The 20,799-nt window shown below is 59.0% G+C and overlaps 2 protein-coding genes across 4 annotated transcripts in view; both read right to left on the reverse strand.

Moving 5' to 3' along the window:
• Nucleotides 1-356: 356 nt before the first annotated feature.
• Nucleotides 357-20,799, reverse strand: part of SYDE1 (synapse defective Rho GTPase homolog 1) — a 28,779-nt gene continuing 8,336 nt past the window's right edge. Inside the window, 12 exon segments of the mRNA XM_048930069.1 lie at nt 357-368; nt 636-673; nt 676-792; nt 887-1,013; nt 4,947-5,172; nt 11,202-11,233; nt 11,235-11,549; nt 11,552-11,719; nt 11,721-11,867; nt 11,869-11,945; nt 16,964-17,069; nt 17,071-17,510. Coding sequence (XP_048786026.1) covers nt 357-368; nt 636-673; nt 676-792; nt 887-1,013; nt 4,947-5,172; nt 11,202-11,233; nt 11,235-11,549; nt 11,552-11,719; nt 11,721-11,867; nt 11,869-11,945; nt 16,964-17,069; nt 17,071-17,510 — 1,805 coding nt within the window.
• Nucleotides 12,544-16,957, reverse strand: LOC125686298 (uncharacterized). Of its 3 annotated transcripts, none has more exons than XM_048930078.1 (2): nt 16,512-16,957; nt 12,544-16,165 (listed from the first exon to the last, which is right to left on the reverse strand). In XM_048930078.1, exon 2 carries the CDS (start codon nt 15,572-15,574, stop codon nt 14,612-14,614), a length of 963 nt encoding a protein of 320 aa, XP_048786035.1. In that variant the 5' UTR covers nt 15,575-16,165; nt 16,512-16,957; the 3' UTR covers nt 12,544-14,611. The 3 variants fall into 3 exon arrangements, with proteins under 3 accessions (XP_048786035.1, XP_048786037.1, XP_048786036.1); XM_048930080.1 differs by having other exon boundaries at nt 12,544-16,065; nt 16,426-16,957; XM_048930079.1 differs by lacking the exon at nt 16,512-16,957 and having other exon boundaries at nt 12,544-15,512; nt 15,791-16,312.

The following is a 20,799-nucleotide window of genomic DNA, read 5'->3' on the forward strand; positions in this document are numbered from 1 at the left end:
GTCAGCTCCCTGTCCCCGCTGCCACCTCTGAGCTGATGGAAGAGGCAGAGTAGAGGGGGAAGCATCTTCATCTGCAGTCCTGCGTCTCCCCAGTACAAATCAAAAGGGCAGGGATCTCTTGGAAAGAGTCTGATGGAGGGCCACAAAGATGGCGAACGGCCTGGAGCATCTCCCCTATGGAGAAAGGCTGAGTGAACCGCGTCTGCTCAGCCTGGAGTAAAGGAGATGGGGCAGAGGGCAGAGCAGAGGGGGGCCGTCACCTCCCTGTCCCCGCTGCCCCCTCTGAGCTGATGGAAGAAGATTCCTCCCCTTCTACTCTGCCTCATCTGCAGTCCTGCGTCTCCCCAGTTCTGCCATCACACAGGGAGCTTTTGGGGGGTGGTAAAGAATTACAAAAGCCCTCAGAAATGCTTGGGGTGGCTTTTGGGGGGGGGGGGGGGGAGGCGACACCAGGAGGTGAGGAGCGGATGCGTCGCGCTGCTGCTGTCACCGATACAGGAATCAAAGCAGAGGAGGAGACCCCCGGGGGGCTGGAGGGGGTGGGGGGGGGTGGGGGGGATGGGGGGGGATGGGGGGGTGGGATCCCTCCTCCCTGCAGCCCCTTCCCACGGCTGAGCAGAGCCGCACGCACCCACCTTCTCCACATCAGGCAGGCAGTCGAGTAAAGGGACGCATCCCGTTCAGCTGGGGGGAGCCGGGGGGGTCGTTTGGCCATGGCCTCCAACACGACGTGGTACAGCGTGGGGGTGATGAGCGGCGTGGGCAGCTCCCGCAAGTAGTCCTTAAGGATCCCTAGGGGGGGAGGAAGAGAAACCCTACGGGGGGTAAGGGGGGCATCGGGGGGTGGGGGGCAGCCAAAAGGGGGGGATGCAGGGGGAGAACCGACCTGTGATGACGTTGATGTCGGGATAGAGCTGCTCCGACAGCCGGACGGCAGCGCTGTCCCGTTCGAAGGCGTCGCGCAGCTCCTTCTTGACGGCGGCCGAACCGCAGAGGCGATAGAGCCCGACTACCTGGGATGGGGAGCAGCGTGGGCTGATAAGGAGCTGAGAAGGTCCTTATCCTGTATTCAGCACTGGTGAGGCCGCAGCTCGAGTGCTGTGTCCAGTTTTGGGCCCCTCACTGAAAGAAATGGAGGCCCTGGAATGCGTTCAAAGGAGGGCAATGAAATGGTGAGGGTCTGGAGCACAGGGATGGTGAGGAGAGGCTGAAGGAGCTGGGAATGTTCAGCCTGGAGAAGAGGAGCTCAGGGCAGAGCTCACTGCTCCCTATGGCTGCCTGAAGGGAGGCTGTCCCTATGTGTCCCTATGGCGTCCTCATGTGTCCCTATGGAGTCCCCACGTGTCCCTATGGCGTCCCATGTGTCCCTATGGCATCCCTATGTGTCCCTATGAGACCCCATGTGTCCCTATGGAGTCCCCATGTGTCCCTATGGCGCCCTCATGTGTCCCTATGGCATCCCCATGTGTCCCTATGGCGTCCTCATGTGTCCCTATGGCGTCCCCATGTGTCCCTATGGAGTCCCCACGTGTCCCTATGGGTCCCCATGTGTCCCTATGGAGTCCCCATGTGTCCCTATGGCAGCCCCATGTGTCCCTATGGGTCCCCATGTGTCCCTATGGAGTCCCCATGTGTCCCTATGGCATCCCCATGTGTCCCTATGGCGTCCCCATGTGTCCCTATGGTTCCCCATGTGTCCCCTATGGGTCCCCATGTGTCCCTATGGCGTCCCCATGTGTCCCTATGAGACCCCATGTGTCCCTATGGAGTCCCCACGTGTCCCTATGGAGTCCCCATGTGTCCCTATGGGTCCCCATGTGTCCCTATGGGTCCCCACGTGTCCCTGTGGATTCCCCATGTGTCCCTATGGCATCCCCATGTGTCCCTATGGCGTCCTCATGTGTCCCTATGGAGTCCCCATGTGTCCCTATGTCATCCTCATGTGTCCCTATGGCGTCCCCATGTGTCCCTATGGCGTCCCCAAGTGTCCCTATGGCATCCCCATGTGTCCCTATGCATCCTCATGTGTCCCTATGGGTCCCCACGTGTCCCTATGGGTCCCCACGTGTCCTATGGCGTCCCCAAGTGTCCCTATGGCATCCCCATGTGTCCCTATGGCATCCTCATGTGTCCCTATGGAGTCCCCATGTGTCCCTATGGCATCCTCACGTGTCCCTATGGAGTCCCCATATGTCCCTATGGCGTCCCTACGTGTCCCTACGAGTCCCCATGTGTCCCTATGAAATCCTCATGCGTCCCTATGGCGCCCCCATGTGTCCCTATGGCGCCCCCATGTGTCCCTATGTTGTCCCCACGTGTCCCTATGGGTCCCCATGTGTCCCTATGGAGTCCCCATGTGTCCCTATGGGTCCCCATGTGTCCCTATGGAGTCCCCATGTGTCCCTATGGCATCCCCATGTGTCCCTATGGAGTCCCCATGTGTCCCTATGGCATCCTCATGTGTCCCTATGGCATCCCCATGTGTCCCTATGGCGTCCCCATGTGTCCCTATGGCATCCTCATGTGTCCCTATGGGTCCCCATGTGTCCCTATGGAGTCCCCACGTGTCCCTATGGGTCCCCATGTGTCCCTATGAGTCCCCATGTGTCCCTATGAGTCCCCATGTGCCCCTATGGCGTCCCCATGTGTCCCTATGGAGTCCCCATGTGTCCCTATGAGTCCCCATGTGTCCCTATGGCATCCTCACGTGTCCCTATGGCGTCCCCATGTGTCCCTATGGCATCTTCATGTGTCCCTATTGCATCCCCATGTGTCCCTATGGTGTCCCCACGTGTCCCTATGGATTCCCCATGTGTCCCTATGGCATCCTCACGTGTCCCTATGGCGTCCCCATGTGTCCCTATGGGTCCCCACGTGTCCCTATGGGTCCCCATGTGTCCCTATGGAGTCCCCATGTGTCCCTATGGCATCCCCATGTGTCCCTATGGCGTCCCCATGTGTCCCTATGGAGTCTCCATGTGTTCCTATGGCGTCCCCATGTGTCCCTATGGAGTCCCCATGTGTCCCTATGGCATCCTCATGTGTCCCTATGGAGTCCCCATGTGTCCCTATGGGTCCCCATGTGTCCCTATGGGTCCCCACGTGTCCCTATGGAGTCCCCATGTGTCCCTATGGCATCCTCATGTGTCCCTATGGCGTCCTCATGTGTTCCTATGGCGTCCCCATGTGTCCCTATGGCATCCTCATGTGTCCCTATGGCGTCCCCACGTGTCCCTATGGGTTCTCATGTGTCCCTATGGCGTCCCCATGTGTCCCTATGGTGTCCCCACGTGTCCCTATGGGTCCCCATGTGTCCCTATGGTGTCCCCATGTGTCCCTATGGAGTCCCCACGTGTCCCTATGGAGTCCCCATGTGTCCCTATGGTGTCCCCATGTGTCCCTATGGCATCCCCATGTGTCCCCTATGGCGTCCCCACGTGTCCCTATGGGTTCTCATGTGTCCCTATGGCGTCCCCATGTGTCCCTATGGTGTCCCCACGTGTCCCTATGGGTCCCCATGTGTCCCTATGGTGTCCCCATGTGTCCCTATGGAGTCCCCACGTGTCCCTATGGAGTCCCCATGTGTCCCTATGGCGTCCCCATGTGTTCCTATGGAGTCCCCATGTGTCCCTATGGAGACCCATGTGTCCCTATGGGTCCCCATGTGTCCCTATGGTGTCCCCCTGTGTCCCTATGGAGTCCCCACGTGTCCCTATGGAGTCCCCATGTGTCCCTATGGCGTCCCCATATGTCCCTATGGCGTCCCCATGTGTTCCTATGGAGTCCCATGTGTCCCTATGGAGTCCCCATGTGTCCCTGTGGCGTCCCCATGTGTCCCCTATGGCGTCCCATGTGTCCCTATGGAGTCCCCATGTGTCCCTATGGCATCCTCATGTGTCCCTATGGAGTCCCCATGTGTCCCTATGGGTCCCCATGTGTCGCTATGGCATCCACATGTGTCCCTATGGAGTCCCCGTGTGTCCCTATGGGTCCCCACGTGTCCCTATGGGTCCCCATGTGTCCCTATGGCATCCTCATGTGTCCCTATGGAGTCCCCATGTGTCCCTATGGCATCCTCACGTGTCCCTATGGCATCCTCACGTGTCCCTATGGCGTCCCCATGTGTCCCTATGGGTCCCCACGTCTCCCTATGGGTCCCCATGTGTCCCTATGGAGTCCCCATGTGTCCCTATGGCATCCCCATGTGTCCCTATGGCGTCCCCATGTGTCCCTATGGAGTCTCCATGTGTTCCTATGGCGTCCCCATGTGTCCCTATGGAGTCCCCATGTGTCCCTATGGGTCCCCACGTGTCCCTATGGGTCCCCACGTGTCCCTATGGAGTCCCCATGTGTCCCTATGGCATCCCCATGTGTCCCTATGGCATCCCCATGTGTCCCTATGGAGTCCCCATGTGTCCCTATGGCATCCTCATGTGTCCCTATGGAGTCCCCATATGTCCCTATGGAGTCCCATGTGTCCCTATGTCATCCTCATGTGTCCCTATGGATTCCCCATGTGTCCCTATGGCATCCCCATGTGTCCCTATGGAGTCCCCATGTGTCCCTATGGCATCCCCATGTGTCCCTATGGAGTCCCATGTGTCCCTATGGCGTCCCATGTGTCCCTATGGCGTCCTCATGTGTCCCTATGGAGTCCCCATGTGTCCCTATGGCGTCCCCATGTGTCCCTATGGGTCCCCATGTGTTCCTATGGCAGCCCCATGTGTCCCTATGGGTCCCCATGTCATTGTGTTGAGGGACGTGGTTCAGTGGGAGCTGTTGGTAAGAGGTGAGCGGTTGGACTGGATGAGCTTTGAGGTCTGATCCAACCCTGGTGATTCTGATTCTTTGATTCCATGATCCTATGATTGTATGATAAGGGATCAGCCAGGCCAACACTGGGCCAGATATCAAACCCCCCCCCCCCCCCAGGACCCCCCACTCGCCTTTAAGCCGCGTTTCTCGATCTCTGCCACGCATTTCTGGATGAGCAAAGGCACTTTGGTGGCTGTTTTTTCTCTCTCCACCAGCTGGCCCAGCTCCACGCCGAAGACGCGAGGCTCGCGTTCGCCTCCTCCTCCTCCTCCTCCTTCCCACTGCTCCACCAAAGTGAATTTGGAGAACAGGACGCCTCGGGGTTGCAGCTGCACGGCCAGCTGCTGGCTTTGCTGCCTGAGGGGAGAAGAGCAGAAAGACGTGGCACCGATCTTTGAGGAGAAGAGGCAAAGCTTCTCCTATCAGAACCCATCCAAACCATCGGCACCGGGGTGAACCCACGACCCCTTTGAGACCCTTTCTTTATCCTAACCCTAACCCTTACCCCCCATAGGGTTCCCCTTCCCCCCCACGACCCCTTTGAGACCCTTTCTTTATCCTAACCCTAACCCTTACCCCCCATAGGTTTCTCTTCTCCCCCGTGACCCCTTTGAGACCCTTTGAGACCCTTTCTTTATCCTAACCCTAACCCTTACCCCCCCATAGGGTTTCTCTTCCCCCCCGTGACCCCTTTGAGACCCTTTGAGACCCTTTCTTTATCCTAACCCTAACCCTTACCCCCCATAGGGTTTCTCTTCCCCCCGCGACCCCTTTGAGACCCTTTCTTTATCCTAACCCTAACCCTTACCCCCCCATAGGGTTTCTCTCCCCCCCGTGACCCCTTTGAGACCCTTTGAGACCCTTTCTTTATCCTAACCCTAACCCTTACCCCCCCCATAGGGTTTCTCTTCCCCCCCACGACCCCTTTGAGACCCTTTGGCCTTTCTTTATCCTAACCCTAACCCTTACCCCCCCCCCATAGGGTTTCTCTTCCCCCCCGCGACCCCTTTGAGACCCTTTCTTTATCCTAACCCTAACCCTTACCCCCCATAGGGTTTCTCTCCCCCCCGTGACCCCCTTTGAGACCCTTTCTTTATCCTAACCCTAACCCTTACCCCCCATAGGGTTTCTCTTCCCCCCCCGCGACCCCTTTGAGACCCTTTCTTTACCCTAACCCTAACCCTTACCCCCCCATAGGGTTTCTCTTCCCCCCCGCGACCCTTTGAGACCCTTTCTTTATCCTAACCCTAACCCTTACCCCCATAGGGTTTCTCTTCCCCCCCGCGACCCCTTTGAGACCCTTTGGCCTTTCTTTATCCTAATCCTAACCTTACCCCCCATAGGGTTTCTCTTCCCCCCCACGACCCCTTTGAGACCCTTTCTTTATCCTAACCCTAACCCTTACCCCCCATAGGGTTTCTCTTCTCCCCCGTGACCCCTTTGAGACCCTTTCTTTATCCTAACCCTAACCCTTACCCCCCATAGGGTTTCTCTTCCCCCGTGACCCCTTTGAGACCCTTTGAGACCCTTTCTTTATCCTAACCCTAACCCTTACCCCCCCATAGGGATTCTCTTCCCCCCCACGACCCCTTTGAGACCCTTTCTTTATCCTAACCCTAACCCTTACCCCCCATAGGGTTTCTCTTCCCCCCCATGACCCCTTTGAGACCCTTTGGCCTTTCTTTATCCTAACCCTAACCCTTACCCCCCATAGTGTTTCTCTTCCCCCCCGTGACCCCTTTGAGACCCTTTCAGACCCTTTCTTTATCCTAACCCTAACCCTTACCCCCCATAGGGTTTCTCTTCCCCCCCATGACCCCTTTGAGACCCTTTCTTTATCCTAACCCTAACCCTTACCCCCCATAGGGTTTCTCTTCCCCCCCTGCAACCCCTCTGAGACCCTTTATTTATCCTAACCCTAACCCTTACCCCCCCCTGTAGGGTTTCTCTTCCCCCCCCCGCGGACCCCTTTGAGACCCTTTCTTTATCCTAACCCCAACCCTTACCCCCCATAGGGTTTCTCTTCCCCCCCACAACCCCTTTCAGACCCTTTCTTTATCCTAACCCTAACCCTTACCCCCCCATAGGGTTTCCCTTCCCCCCCCGCGACCCCTTTGAGACCCTTTCTTTATCCTAACCCTAACCCTTACCCCCCATAGGGTTTCTCTTCCCCCCCACGACCCCTTTGAGACCCTTTCTTTATCCTAACCCTAACCCTTACCCCCCCTCATAGGGTTTCTCTTCCCCCCCGCGACCCCTTTGAGACCCTTTGGCCTTTCTTTATCCTAACCCTAACCCTTACCCCCCATAGGGCTTCTCTTCCCCCCCGCGACCCCTTTGAGACCCTTTCTTTATCCTAACCCTAACCCTTACCCCCCATAGGGTTTCTCTCCCCCCCGTGACCCCCTTTGAGACCCTTTATTTATCCTAACCCTAACCCTTACCCCCCATAGGGTTTCTCTTCCCCCCCGCGACCCCTTTGAGACCCTTTGAGACCCTTTCTTTATCCTAACCCTAACCCTTACCCCCCATAGGGTTTCTCTTCCCCCCCGCGACCCCTTTGAGACCCTTTGAGACCCTTTCTTTATCCTAACCCTAACCCTTACCCCCCATAGGGCTTTCTCTTCCCCCCGTGACCCCTTTGAGGACCCTTTCTTTATCCTAACCCTAACCCTTACCCCCCATAGGGTTTCTCTTCCCCCCCACAAACCCCCTTTGAGACCCTTTCTTTATCCTAACCCTAACCCTTACCCCCCCATAGGGTTTCTCTTCCCCCCCACAACCCCTTTCAGACCCTTTCTTTATCCTAACCCTAACCTTTACCCCCCATAGGGTTTCTCTTCCCCCCCGTGACCCCTTTGAGACCCTTTGGCCTTTTCTTTATCCTAACCCTAACCCTTACCCCCCCCTATAGGGTTTCTCTTCCCCCCCGTGACCCCTTTGAGACCCTTTGGCCTTTCTTTATCCTAACCCTAACCCTTACCCCCCCCCCATAGGGTTTCTCTTCCCCCCCACGACCCCTTTGAGACCCTTTCTTTATCCTAACCCTAACCCTTACCCCCCATAGGGTTTCTCTTCCCCCCCGCGACCCCTTTGAGACCCTTTGAGACCCTTTCTTTATCCTAACCCTAACCCTTACCCCCCATAGGGTTTCTCTTCCCCCCGTGACCCCTTTGAGACCCTTTCTTTATCCTAACCCTAACCCTTACCCCCCATAGGGTTTCTCTTCCCCCCCACGACCCCTTTGAGACCCTTTGGCCTTTCTTTATCCTAACCCTAACCCTTACCCCCCCATAGGGTTTCTCTTCCCCCCCGTGACCCCTTTGAGACCCTTTGGCCTTTCTTTATCCTAACCCTAACCCTTTACCCCCCCCCATAGGGTTTCTCTTCCCCCCGTGACCCCTTTGAGACCCTTTCTTTATCCTAACCCTAACCCTTACCCCCCATAGGGTTTCTCTTCCCCCCCACGACCCCTTTGAGACCCTTTGAGACCCTTTCTTTATCCTAAACCCTAACCCTTACCCCCCCATAGGGTTTCTCTTCCCCCCCACAACCCCTTTCAGACCCTTTCTTTATCCTAACCCTAACCCTTACCCCCCCATAGGGTTTCTCTTCCCCCCCGCGACCCCTTTGAGACCCTTTCTTTATCCTAACCCTAACCCTTACCCCCCATAGGGTTTCTCTTCCCCCCCCGTGACCCCTTTGAGACCCTTTGAGACCCTTTCTTTATCCTAACCCCTAACCCTTACCCCCCATAGGGTTTCTCTTCCCCCCCCCCCCATAGGGATCCTTAAGGACTACGGCATCCTGGCCTGCATTAGCAATAGTGCGGCCAGCAGGAGCAGGGAGGTGAGCATCCCCCTGTACTCAGCACTGGTATTGTGTTCAGTTTTGGGCCCCTCACTACAAGAAAGACATGGAGGACATGGGATGTGTTCAAAGGAGGGCAATGAAATGGTGAGGGGTCTGGAGCACAAAGATGAGGAGCAGCTGATGGAGCTGGGAATGTTCAGCGTGGAGGAGAGGAGCTCAGGGGAGGCCGCATTGCACTGTACAACTGCATGAAGGGAGGTTGTGGTGCAAAAGGGCCTGGCCTCTTCTCCCAGGCCAATAGCAGGAGCCAAGGAAATGGCCAGAAGTTGCACCAGAGGAGGTTTAGGTTGGATATGAGGAGAAACTTCTTCTCTCAAAGGGTGGTCAGGCGCTGCAATGGCTGCACAGGGAGGTGGTGGAGGCGCCGTCCCTGGTTCAAGAGGCGCCTGGATGAGGAGCTTATGAGATGTGGTTTGGTGCTTGTGGCACTGATAGCAATGGGAGGGGGGTTGGACTGGATGAGCTTGCAGGTCGTTTCCAACCCTGTGATTCTGTGTGATTCTGACTACTTGCGGGAGCTGCCCCACGCCGCTCATCATCCCCACGCTGCACCACGTCGTGTTGGAGGCCATGGCCAAACGACCCCCAGCTCCCCCCGGGCTGAACGGGACAACAGAGACCTCATGGGAGGCACAGGAAGGACAGAGGTGCTGTGGGGCTCCATGGGGCACCAGGGATCATTGGATGTGTGGACCTCAAAGGGTCCTCATGGGGGGCACAGAAGGGACAGAGGTGCTGTGGGGTTCAATGAGGCACCGGGGATGATTGGATCTGGGGACCCCAAAGGGTCCAGGAGGCCTCACAGGGGGCACAGAAAGGACAGAGGTGCTGTGGGGCTCCATGGGGCATCAGGGATCATTGGATGTGGGGACCTCAAAGGGTCCTCATGGGGGGCACAGAAAGGACAGAGGAGCTGTGGGGCTCCATGGGGCATCAGGGATCATTGGATGTGGGGACCTCAAAGGGTCCTCATGGGGGGCACAGAAAGGACAGAGGAGCTGTGGGGCTCCATGGGGCACCGGGGATCATTGGATCTGAGGACCTCAAAGGGTCTGGGAGGCCTCATGGGAGGCATAGAAAGGACAGAGGTGCTGTGGGTGCTGTGGGGTTCAATGAGGCACCAGGGATCATTGGGTCTGGGGACCTCAATGGGTCCTCATGGGGGGGCACAGGAAGGACAGAGGTGCTGTGGGGCTCCATGGGGCACCAGGATCATTGATCTGAGTATATCAAAGGGTCCAAAGGCCTCAAGGGGGGCACAGAAAGGGCAAAGGTGCTGTGGATGCTGCAGGGTTCGATGAGGCTCATTAGGCTCATCAGGGATCATTGGATGTGGGGACCTCAAAGGGTCCTCATGGGGGTCACAGATAGGAGAAAGGTGCTGTGGGGTTCAATGAGGCATCAGGGATCATTGGGTCTGGGGACCTCAAAGGGTCTGGGAGGCCTCATGGGAGGCACAGAAAGGACAGAGGTGCTGTGGGTGCTGTGGGGCTCCATGGGGCACCGGGATCATTGGATGTGGGGACCTCACAGGGTCCAAAGGCCTCATGGGGGGCACAGAAAGGACAGAGGTGCTGTGGATGCTGCAGGGTTCAATGAGGCACCGGGGATCCTTGGATCTGGGGCCCTCAAAGCATCTGGGAGGCCTCATTGGGAGGCACAGAAAGGACAGAGGTGCTGTAGGGTTCCAGAAGGCAAAGGGGATCATTGGATCTGGGGACCTGAAAGGGTCCTCATGGGGGGCACAGAAAGGACAGAGATGCTGTGGGTGCTGTGGGGCTCCATGGGGCACCAGGGATCATTGGATGTGGGGACCTCAATGGGTCCTCATGGGGGGCACAGAAGGACAGAGGTGCTGTGGGTGCTGCAGGGTTTGATGAGGCTCATTAGGCTCATCAGGGATCATTAATCTGGGGACCTGAAAGGGTCCTCATGGGGGAGACAGAAAGGACAGAGGTGCTGTGGGGCTCCATGGGGCACCGGGATCATTGGATCTGAGGATCTCAAAGGGTCCAAAGGCCTCAAGGGGGGCACAGGAAGGACAGAGGTGCTGTGGGGTTCAATGAGGCACCGGGGATGATTGGATCTGGGGACCCCAAAGGGTCCAGCAGGCCTCACGGGTGGCACAGAAAGGACAGAGGTGCTGTGGATGCTGTGGGGCTCCATGGGGCATCAGGGATCATTGGATCTGGGGACCTCAAAGGGTCTGGGAGGCCTCATGGGAGGCACAGAAAGGACAGAGGTGCTGTGGGTGCTGTGGGGCTCCATGGGGCACCAGGATCATTGGATCTGGGGACCTCAAAGGGTTCAGGAGGCCTCACGGGGGGCACAGAAAGGACAGAGGGTCTCAAAGTGTACAGAACCCCCCCCCTTGATGCCCCCCTCGCTCCCCTTTGCACCAGCCCCCTCTGACCCCACTCCTCCTCCCCACCCCGGCCACCCCACGATTCCATGACCCCATACCCTCCCCCCCTGCCCTCCCACCCCAAAATCGGCTCCCTCCCCCTATCGACTCACCCCGAAAGATGTGGGGCAGCGCCACGCTGGCCGTGGCAGCACAGACGGTTGCGACAGGACGAAGGATCCCAGGAGAAGACGATCACCTTGAGCAGCTGCGCCCCTTCCAGCTCCAGGTTGAAGGTGTGATTGAGGCCGAGGAAAGGCGCCTTGCAGGGCAGCAGAGCCGTGCGAGCCCGGTTGGCCGCATCCACCTGGAGCACGCAGAAAACCTCCCGCGTTTCGGGAGCTCTCAAATCCCTCACGCCGTACAGATGCACGTTGACCAAACCGGAGATGCTCTGCCCTCCCCTCGGCGCCTCCCCGCAGCTGTAAGGTCGGAACGAAGCCGAATCCAAGGGCGTTTTTCTCCATCCTCGGCTTCGTCCCGCGGCCCCGTTTTGGCCGGCAGCTCCGGCGAGTCGCCGTCGCTCAGGTAACCGCCTTTGCTGGCTGCTTTGGTACGAGGAGGCGAAGCCACGCTGGTATCCAGGTGGTAACGGCTGATGACGTTGCTGGATTCCTTGCGGGTGTCCCGAAGGAGAAGTGCTGCCCTCCTGTGCCCTGGAGCGAGGGTTGCGAAGGCTCAGCTTCCTCCGAAGCTCCGGGAGTTTCTTCATCTTCATGGAGAGGCGGCGCACGGTGCCGGGGGATTTGACTCGGCTGAGAGAGCGGCCCTTCTTTGGTGGCACCGGGGCTGGAGGGGGGGGACGGGGCTGGGAGTCCGGCCCCAGAGCTGACGCAGGGGATGGGCATCTTTGCTGCGGGGAGAGAAAGGGGGGAGAAGGGAGGCCAGCGTCAGCACGGCGTCGTCACGACCCTCCTGAGGCTCTGGAATGGATGGGGGGTGAAGGGAGGGATTTGGGGTTGTGATGGGGAATGGAGAGGAGGTTTGGGGATGGTGGGGGACATGGATGATGTGGGGACATGGCTGGGGGTTCTTTCTTTAGGGGAAAGAGCAGGGATCCTTGCTCTGGAGGCACTGCAGGGGTGGTTGGGGGGTGAAGGGAGGGATTTTGGGGTTGTGATGGGGAATGGAGAGGAGTTTGGGGGTGTGGGGGACATGGATGATGTGGGGACATGGCTGGGGGTTCGTTCTTTAGAGACAGAATGGGGATCTTTGCTGTGCAGGCACTGCAGGGATGGTTGAGGGGTGAAAGGAGGGATTTGGGGCTGTGCTGGGGAATGGAGAGGAGGTTTGGGGGGACACGGCTGCCCTGGGGATATGGCCAGGGGTTCCTTCCTTAGGGGACAGAATGGGGATCCTTGTTGTGCAGGCACTGCAGGGGTCAAAGGGGGTGGTTGGGGGGTGAAGGAAGGGATTTTGGGGTTGTGATGGAGAATGGAGAGGAGTTTGGGGGTGTGGGGGACATGGATGATGTGGGGACACGGCTGGGGGTTCCTCCCTTAGGGGGCAGAATGACAGAATGGGGATCCTTGCTCTGCAGGCACTGCAGGGGACAGAGGGGGTGGTTGAGGGGTGAAGGAAGGGATTTGGGGGCTGTGCTGGAGAATGGAGAGGAGGTTTGGGGGGACACAGCTGATGTGGGGACACGGCTGGGGTTTCCTTCCTTAGGGGACAGAATGGGGATCCTTGCTCTGCAGGCACTGCAGGGATGGTTGGGGGGTGAAAGAAGGGATTTTGGGGTTGTGCTGGGGAATGGAGAGGAGGTTTGGGGATGGTGGGGGACATGGATGATGTGGGGACATGACTGGGGGTTCCTTCATTAAGGGACAGAATGGGGATCCTTGCTGTGCAGGCACTGCATGGAACAGAAGGGATGGTTGGGGGGTGAAAGGAGGGATTTTGGGGCTGTGCTGGAGAATGGAGAGGAGGTTTGGGGGGACACAGCTGATGTGGGGACATGGCTGGGGGTTCCTTCTTTAGGGGACAGAATGACAGAATGGGGATCCTTGCTCTGCAGGCACTGCAGGGGTCAAAGGGGGTGGTTGAGGGGTGAAAGAAGGGATTTTGGGGTTGTGCTAGAGAATGGAGAGGAGGTTTGGGGGGACACGGCTGCCCTGGGGACACGGCTGGGGATTCCTTCCTTAGGGGACAGAATGGGGATCCTTGTTGTGCAGGCACTGCAGGGGACAAAGGGGGTGGCTGGGGGGTGGCAGGGGGTCTCCTTCCTTAGGGGACAGAATGGGGATCCTTGCTCTGCAGGCACTGCAGGGGACAGAGGGGATGTTTGGGGGATGAAGGGAGGGATTTTGGGGTTGTGCTGGGGAATGGAGAGGAGGTTTGGGGACAGTGGGGGACATGGCTCCCTGGGGACATGGCAGGGGGGTTCCTTCCTTAGGGGACAGAATGGGGATCCTTGCTCTGCAGGGATGGTTGGGGGGTGAAGGAAGGGATTTTGGGGCTGTGCTGGGGAATGGAGAGGAGGTTTGGGGGGGACACAGCTGCCTTGGGGACATGGCCAGAGGTTCCTTCCTTAGGGGACGGAAAGACAGAATGGGGATCCTTGCTCTGCAGGCACTGCAGGGATGGTTGGGGAGTGAAGGAAGGGATTTTGGGGCTGTGCTGAGGAATGGAGAGGAGGTTTGGGGGGACATGGATGATGTGGGGACATGGCTGGGGGTTCCTTCTTTAGTGGACGGAATGACGGAATGGGGATCCTTGCTCTGCAGGCACTGCAGGGGACAGAGGGGATGGTTGGTGGGTGAAAGGAGGGATTTTGGGGTTGTGCTGGGGAAAGGAGAGGAGGTTTGGGGATGGTGGGGGACATGGATGATGTGGGGACACGGCTGGGGGTTCCTTCCTTAGGGGACAGAATGAGGATCCTTGCTCTGCAGGCACTGCAGGGGACAGAAGGGATGGTTGGGGGGTGAAAGAAGGGATTTTGGGGTTGTGCTGAGGAATGGAGAGGAGGTTTGGGGGTGTGGGGGACATGGATGATGTGGGGACATGGCTGGGGGTTCCTTCCTTAGGGGACAGAATGACAGAATGAGGATCCTTGCTCTGCAGGCACTGCAGGGGACAGAAGGGATGGTTGGGGGGTGAAAGGAGGGATTTGGGGCTGTGCTGGGGAATGGAGAGGAGTTTGGGGGGACACGGCTGCCTTGGGGACATGGCCAGGGGTTCCTTCCTTAGGGGACGGAATGACAGAATGGGGATCCTTGCTCTGCAGGCACTGCAGGGATGGTTGGGGAGTGAAAGGAGGGATTTTGAGGTTGTGCTGGGGAATGGAGAGGAGGTTTGGGGGTGTGGGGGACACGGCTGATGTGGGGATATGGCCAGGGGTTCCTTCTTTAGGGGACAGAATGACAGAATGGGGATCCTTGTCGTGCAGGCACTGCAGGGGACAGAGGGGGTGGTTGGGGGGTGAAGGGAGGGATTTTGGGGTTGTGATGGAGAATGGAGAGGAGGTTTGGGGGTGTGGGGGACATGGATGATGTGGGGACACGGCTGGGAGTTCTTTCTTTAGGGGAAAGAACAGGGATCCTTGCTCTGGAGGCACTGCAGGGGACAGAAGGGATGGTTGAGGGGTGAAAGGAGGGATTTTGGGGTTGTGCTGGGGAATGGAGAGGGAGGTTTGGGGGGACATGGATGATGTGGGGACACGGCTGGGGGTTCCTTCCTAAGAGACAGAATGGGGATCCTTGCTCTGCAGGCACTGCAGGGATGGTTGGGGGGTGAAAGGAGGGATTTTGGGGTTGTGATGGAGAATGGAGAGGAGGTTTGGGGGGACACAGCTGCCTTGGGGACACGGCCAGAGGTTCCTTCCTTAGGGGATAGAGTGACAGAATGGGGATCCTTGCTGTGCAGGCACTGCATGGAACAGAAGGGATGGTTGGGGGGTGAAAGGAGGGATTTTGGGGTTGTGCTGGAGAATGGAGAGGAGTTTGGGGATGGTGGGGGACATGGATGATGTGGGGACACGGCTGGGGGTTCCTTCCTAAGAGACAGAATGGGGATCTTTGCTCTACAGGCACTGCAGGGGACAGAAGGGATGGTTGAGGGGTGAAGGGAGGGATTTGGAGGCTGTGCTGGGGAATGGAGGGGAGGTTTGGGGGGACACAGCTGCCTTGGGGACATGGCTGGGGGTTCCTTCATTAAGGGACAGAATGGGGATCTTTGCTCTGCAGGCACTGCAGGGGACAGAGGAGCAAAGATTGCCTGGCAGAAGGGAGGCTGATGGAGTCTGTGGGGTCCAGGAGCTCCTGTCACACAGTGGGGACACAAAAAGGTCTGAGGAACGTTGTCCTCTGGGTTCACAGAGGGGCAGGGAAGGAATGGGGAGCACAGCATCTGCACTGCGCCATCCATGGGGACAAGGACAACAAGTTCCAGAAGGCACTTGGGGGTCATTGGAACTGAGGAGCTCAAAGGGTCCAGAGACCTCATGGGGGGCACAGGAAGGACAGAGGTGCTGTGGGGCTCCATGAGGCACCAGGGATCATTGGATCTGGGGACCTTGAAGGGTCCAAATGTCTCATGGGGGGCACAGAAAGGACAGAGGTGCTGTGGGTGCTGTGGGGTTCAATGAAGCACTGGGGATCCTTGGATCTGGGGACCTCACAGGGTCCTCATGGGGGGCACAGAAAGGACAGAGGTGCTGTGAGGTTCCAGAAGGCACCAGGGATCATTGGATTTGGGGACCTCAAAGGGTCCAAAGGCCTCATGGGGGGCACAGAAAGGACAGAGGTGCTGTGGGGCTCCATGGGGCACCAGGATCATTGGATTTGGGGACCTCAAAGGGTCCAAAGGCCTCATGGGGGGCACAGGAAGGACAGAGGTGCTGTGGATGCTGTGGGGCTCCATGGGGCACAGGGGATCCTTGGATCTGGGGCCCTCACTGGTTCCTCATGGGGGCACAAAAGCACAGAGGTGCTGTGGGGCTCCATGGGGCACTGGGGATCATTGGATCTGGGGACCTCAAAGGGTCCAAAGGCCTCATGGGGGGCACAGAAAGGACAGAGGTGCTGTGGGTGCTGTGGGGCTCCATGGGGCACCAGGATCATTGGATCTGGGGACCTTGAAGGGTCCAGAGGCCTCATGGGGGGGCACAGAAAGGAACAGAGGTGCTGTGGATGCTGTGGGGCTCCATGGGGCACCGGGGATCCTTGGATCTGGGGCCCTCACTGGTTCCTCACGGGGGCACAAAAGCACAGAGGTGCTGTGGGGCTCAATGGGGCACCAGGATCATTGGGTCTGGGGACCTCAAAGGGGGGCACAGCAAGGACAGAGGTGCTGTGGGGTTCAATGAAGCACTGGGGATCCTTGGATCTGGGGACCTCAAAGGGTCCTCATGGGGGGCACAGAAAGGAGCAGAGGTGCTGTGAGGTTCCAGAAGGCACCAGGGATCATTGGATTTGGGGACCTCAAAGGGTCCAAAGGCCTCATGGGGGGCATAGAAAGGAACAGAGGTGCTGTGGGGCTCCATGAGGCACCAGGATCATTGGATCTGGGGACCTCACAGGGTCCTCATGGGGACACAGCAAGAACAGAGGTGCTGTGGGTGCTGTGGGGCTCCATGGGGCACCAGGATCATTGGATTTGGGGACCTCAAAGGGGGGCACAGAAAGGACAGAGGTGCTGCAGGGTTCAATGAAGCACTGGGGATCCTTGGATCTGGGGACCTCACAGGGTCCTCATGGGGGGCACAGCAATGACAGAGGTGCTGTGGGGCTCCATGGGGCACCAGGCTCCTTGGATCTGGGGCCCTCACTGCTTCCTCACGGGGGCACAGAAGCACAGAGGTGCTGTGGGCACTGCAGGCACACAGGGGTCGCTCCGCGGGGTGGTGACAAAGGGACCGGGGCCCTCACACACCACAGGCCTGGCTCCTGCCTGCCGGCTCCTCCTCCGTGCCCCGCGTTGCCGTTCTCTCCGCCTCCTCCCTGCGCGGCCTCGGAGGATCCTCGTCCTCTGGGATGGGGGTTGTACCAGATCTCCCCTTCGCTGCCTCCCGTTCCGACCTCCGTTTCGCTGCTTCCTCCACCTTCATCCAGCCCTGCTCCCTTCCCCGACGACAGCACCCAGTGCCGGCTGCTCCGCTCCAGGCTTTGCAGATAAGCGCCGTGTCCTGGGCTCCGACCCGGACCTCCGAGCTCCGCCGCGTCCGCCTCCTCCTCCTCCTCCTCCTCCACCGCCGGTTCCTGTGGCTCCTCCCCGCCTGGATCAGCAGCCGATGGAGGGTTGCTGCCGCCCATCTCGTCCCGTTCGCTGGGTTCCGGCCCCTCCGGGGTGGATTTAGGAGGAGGAGGATGACGGCCGGAGAAGCGAACCCAGTTCTGCCTTCGGGATGCTGGCGGTTCCGGGGTCGCTGGAGACGAAGCGTCGGGGGCTGGCAAGGGGTCGGGGCCGAGCTGGGGCTGCTCTGCAAGGGGGAAGGAAAGGAAAAGCTCAGCCCCCCCCTCCAGCATCCCGGCCCGTCCCTTCTTCCCCCCACCCAGCCTCCTTTTGCCCCAATCCTCTGCCAAGAGAGATTTCCGGTTGTTTACAGCTGCTCTGCTTCGCTCCCACCGTCCTCAGAGGGAAAAGGGGGGGCAGGGAAGGAGCTGCTGCACCCCAACAGACCCCAGGGCTGCACCTCGGTGGGCTTCGCTCCTCCTGTCCCCATTTCCCCCCCCCCTCCAGCCCTGCGCTCCCCTCTCACAGGCACCCAGATTCCCTGCAGCCCCCGGGTGCAGCTTCAATTCTGTCCCTGTATCCTCAGGAGACCTCAGGATGGGCAGCTGGGCTCCGGGGGGGGGGGGGCAGGAGGGACCCCAAGGTGAAAGTGGGGAGTGGGAGTCTTCCTTGAGGGCCAAGAGGGATCTGGGGTGGCATCGGGGTCCCTTCCTTCTGGATCTGGGGGGATGTGGGGTGATGGGGGTCCTTTAAGGGGCAGGAGGGTGAAACTGGGGTCCCTTCCTTAGGATGGATGAGGGGGCTGGGGTGGTGGGGGTCCCTTCCTGAGGACAAAAGGGACCCCAGGTTTAATGGGGGTTACTGGAGTGGGGCAGGAGGGACCCAGGGTGGCATTGGGGTCCCTTCCTTCTGGATCTGGGGGGATCTGGGGTGATGGGGGTCCCTTAAGGGGCAGGAGGGCGAAACTGGGGTCCCTTCCTGAGGATAAAAGGGACCCCAGGTTTGGTGGGGGTTACTGGAGTGGGGCAGGAGGGACCCCTGGTAAAAGTGGGTCCCTGGGAGAGACCCAGGGTGGCATTGGGGTCTCTTCCTTCTTGTTTTGGGGGGATCTGGGGTGATGGGGGTCCCTTAAGGGGCAGGAGGGTGAAACTGGGGTCCCTTCCTTGGGATGGAGGAGGGAACTGGGGTGGTGGGGGTCCCTTCCTGAGGATAAAAGGGACCCCAGGTTTGATGGGGGTTACTGGAGTGGGGCAGGAGGGACCCAGGGTGGCATTGGGGTCCCTTCCTTCTGGATTTGGGGGGATCTGGGGTGATGGGGGTCCCTTAAGGGGCAGGAGGGTGAAACTGGGGTCCCTTCCTTAGGATGGAGGAGGGGGCTGGGGTGGTGGGGGTCCCTTCCTGAGGACAAAAGGGACCCCAGGTTTGGTGGGGGTTACTGGAGTGGGGCAGGAGGGACCCCTGGTGAAAGTGGGTCTCTTCCTTCTTGTTTTGGGGAGATCTGGGGTGATGGGGGTCCCTTAGGTGGCAGGAAGGTGAAACTGGGGTCCCTTCATGATAATGGAGGAGGGAGCTGCGGTGGTGGGGGTCCCTTCCTGAGGACAAAAGGGACCCCAGGTTTGGTGGGGTTACTGGAGTGGGGCAGGAGGGACCCAGGGTGGCATTGGGGTCCCTTCCTTCTGGATCTGGGGGGATCTGGGGTGATGGGGGTCCCTTAAGGGGCAGGAGGGTGAAACTGGGGTCCCTTCGTTAGGATGGAGGAGGGAGTTGGGGTGCTGGGGGTCCCTCCCTGAGGATAAAAGGGACCCTAGGTTTAATGGGGGTTACTGGAGTGGGGCAGGAGGGACCCCAGGGTGGCATCGGGGTCCCTTCCTTAGGGGACAGGGGGAATGTGGGGTGATGAGGGTCCATTAGGGGGCAGGGGGAACCCCGGGGTGACATTGGGGACCCTTCCTTGAGGGACACTGAGGGGACTTGGGGTAGCAGGGGACCCTTAAAAATACAGAGGGGGGGACCTGAGGTGAAACTGGGGAGCATTCCTTAGGAGAGAGGAGGGTGGTGGGCTCACACTGGGGCCCCTTCCCTATGGGGCAGGAGGAATTTGGGGTGCTGGTGGCACCTCAGGTGGCAGGAGAGACTCCAGAGCAACACTGGGAATTAGGGTGACACTGGGGTCCCTTATGGAGGGACAGAAAGGACTTTAGGGTGACAGCAGGGTGCCTTACAGAGGGACAGGAGGGACCTGGAGGGGATGGGGTTCCCTGTGGGGACAGGAGGGACATTAGGGTGACAGTGGGGTCACTTATGGGGGGACAGGAGGGACCTGGGACTGTTGGGGTCCCTGTGGGGACAGGAGGGATGTTAGGGTGACAGTGGGGTCCCTTGCAAAAGGACAGGAGAGACATTAGGGTGACACTGGGGTCCATTATAGAGGGACAGAAGGGACCTGGAGGTGCTGGGGTTCCCTGTGGGACAGGAGGGATTTTGGGGTGACACTGGGGTCACTTAGGGAGGGACAGGAGGGACAGAAGGGATTTTAGGGTCCCTGTGGGGACAGAAGGCATTTTAGGGTGACAGTGGGGTCCATTATAGAGGGACAGAAGGGACCTGGAGGTGCTGGGGTTCCCTGTGGGGACAGGAGGGACATTAGGGTGACACTGGGGTCCCTTATGGAGGGACAGGAAGGAACTGGAGGTGATGGGGCTCCCTGTGGGGACAGGAGGGACATTAGGGTGACACTGGGGTCCATTATGGAGGGACAGGAGGGACCTGGGACTGATGGGGTCCCTGTGGGGACAGGAGAAACATTAGGGTGACACTGGGGTCCCTTCTAGAGGGACAGAAGGGATTTTAGGGTGACAGTGGGGTCCCTTATAGAGACACAGAAAGGACTTTAGGGTGACAGCAGGGTTCCTTACAGAGGGACAGGAAGGAACTGGAGGTGCTGGGGTTCCCTGTGGGGACAGGAGGGACGTTAGGGTGACAGTGGGATCCCTTATGGAGGGACAGAAGGGATTTTAGGGTGACAGTGGGGTCCCTTATAGAGGGACAGGAGGGATGTGGGGGTGATGGGGTCCCTGTGGGGACAGGAGAGACATTAGGGTGACACTGGGGTCCCATATGGAGGGACAGAAGGGACCTGGAGGGGATGGGTTCCCTGTGGGACAGGAGGGATTTTGGGGTGACACTGGGATCCCTTGTGGAGGGACAGGAGGGACCTAGAGGTGATGGGGTTCCCTGTGGGAACAGAAGGGACATTAGAGTGACAGTGGAGTCCCTTCTAGAGGGACAGAAGGGATTTTAGGGTGACACTGGGGTCCCTTATAGAGAGACAGAAGGGACCTGGAGGTGATGGGGTTCCCTGTGGGGACAGGAGGGACGTTAGGGTGACAGTGGGATCCCTTATGGAGGGACAGAAGGGACCTGGAGGTGATGGGCTTCCCTGTGGGACAGGAGGGATTTTGGGGTAACATTGGGGTCACTTATGGAGGGACAGGAGGGACGTGGGGGTGATGGGGACCCTTATGGAGGGACAGAAG

Source organism: Lagopus muta, chromosome 34, assembly GCF_023343835.1.
Source record: "Lagopus muta isolate bLagMut1 chromosome 34, bLagMut1 primary, whole genome shotgun sequence".
NCBI classification, from domain to species: Eukaryota; Metazoa; Chordata; class Aves; order Galliformes; family Phasianidae; genus Lagopus; species Lagopus muta.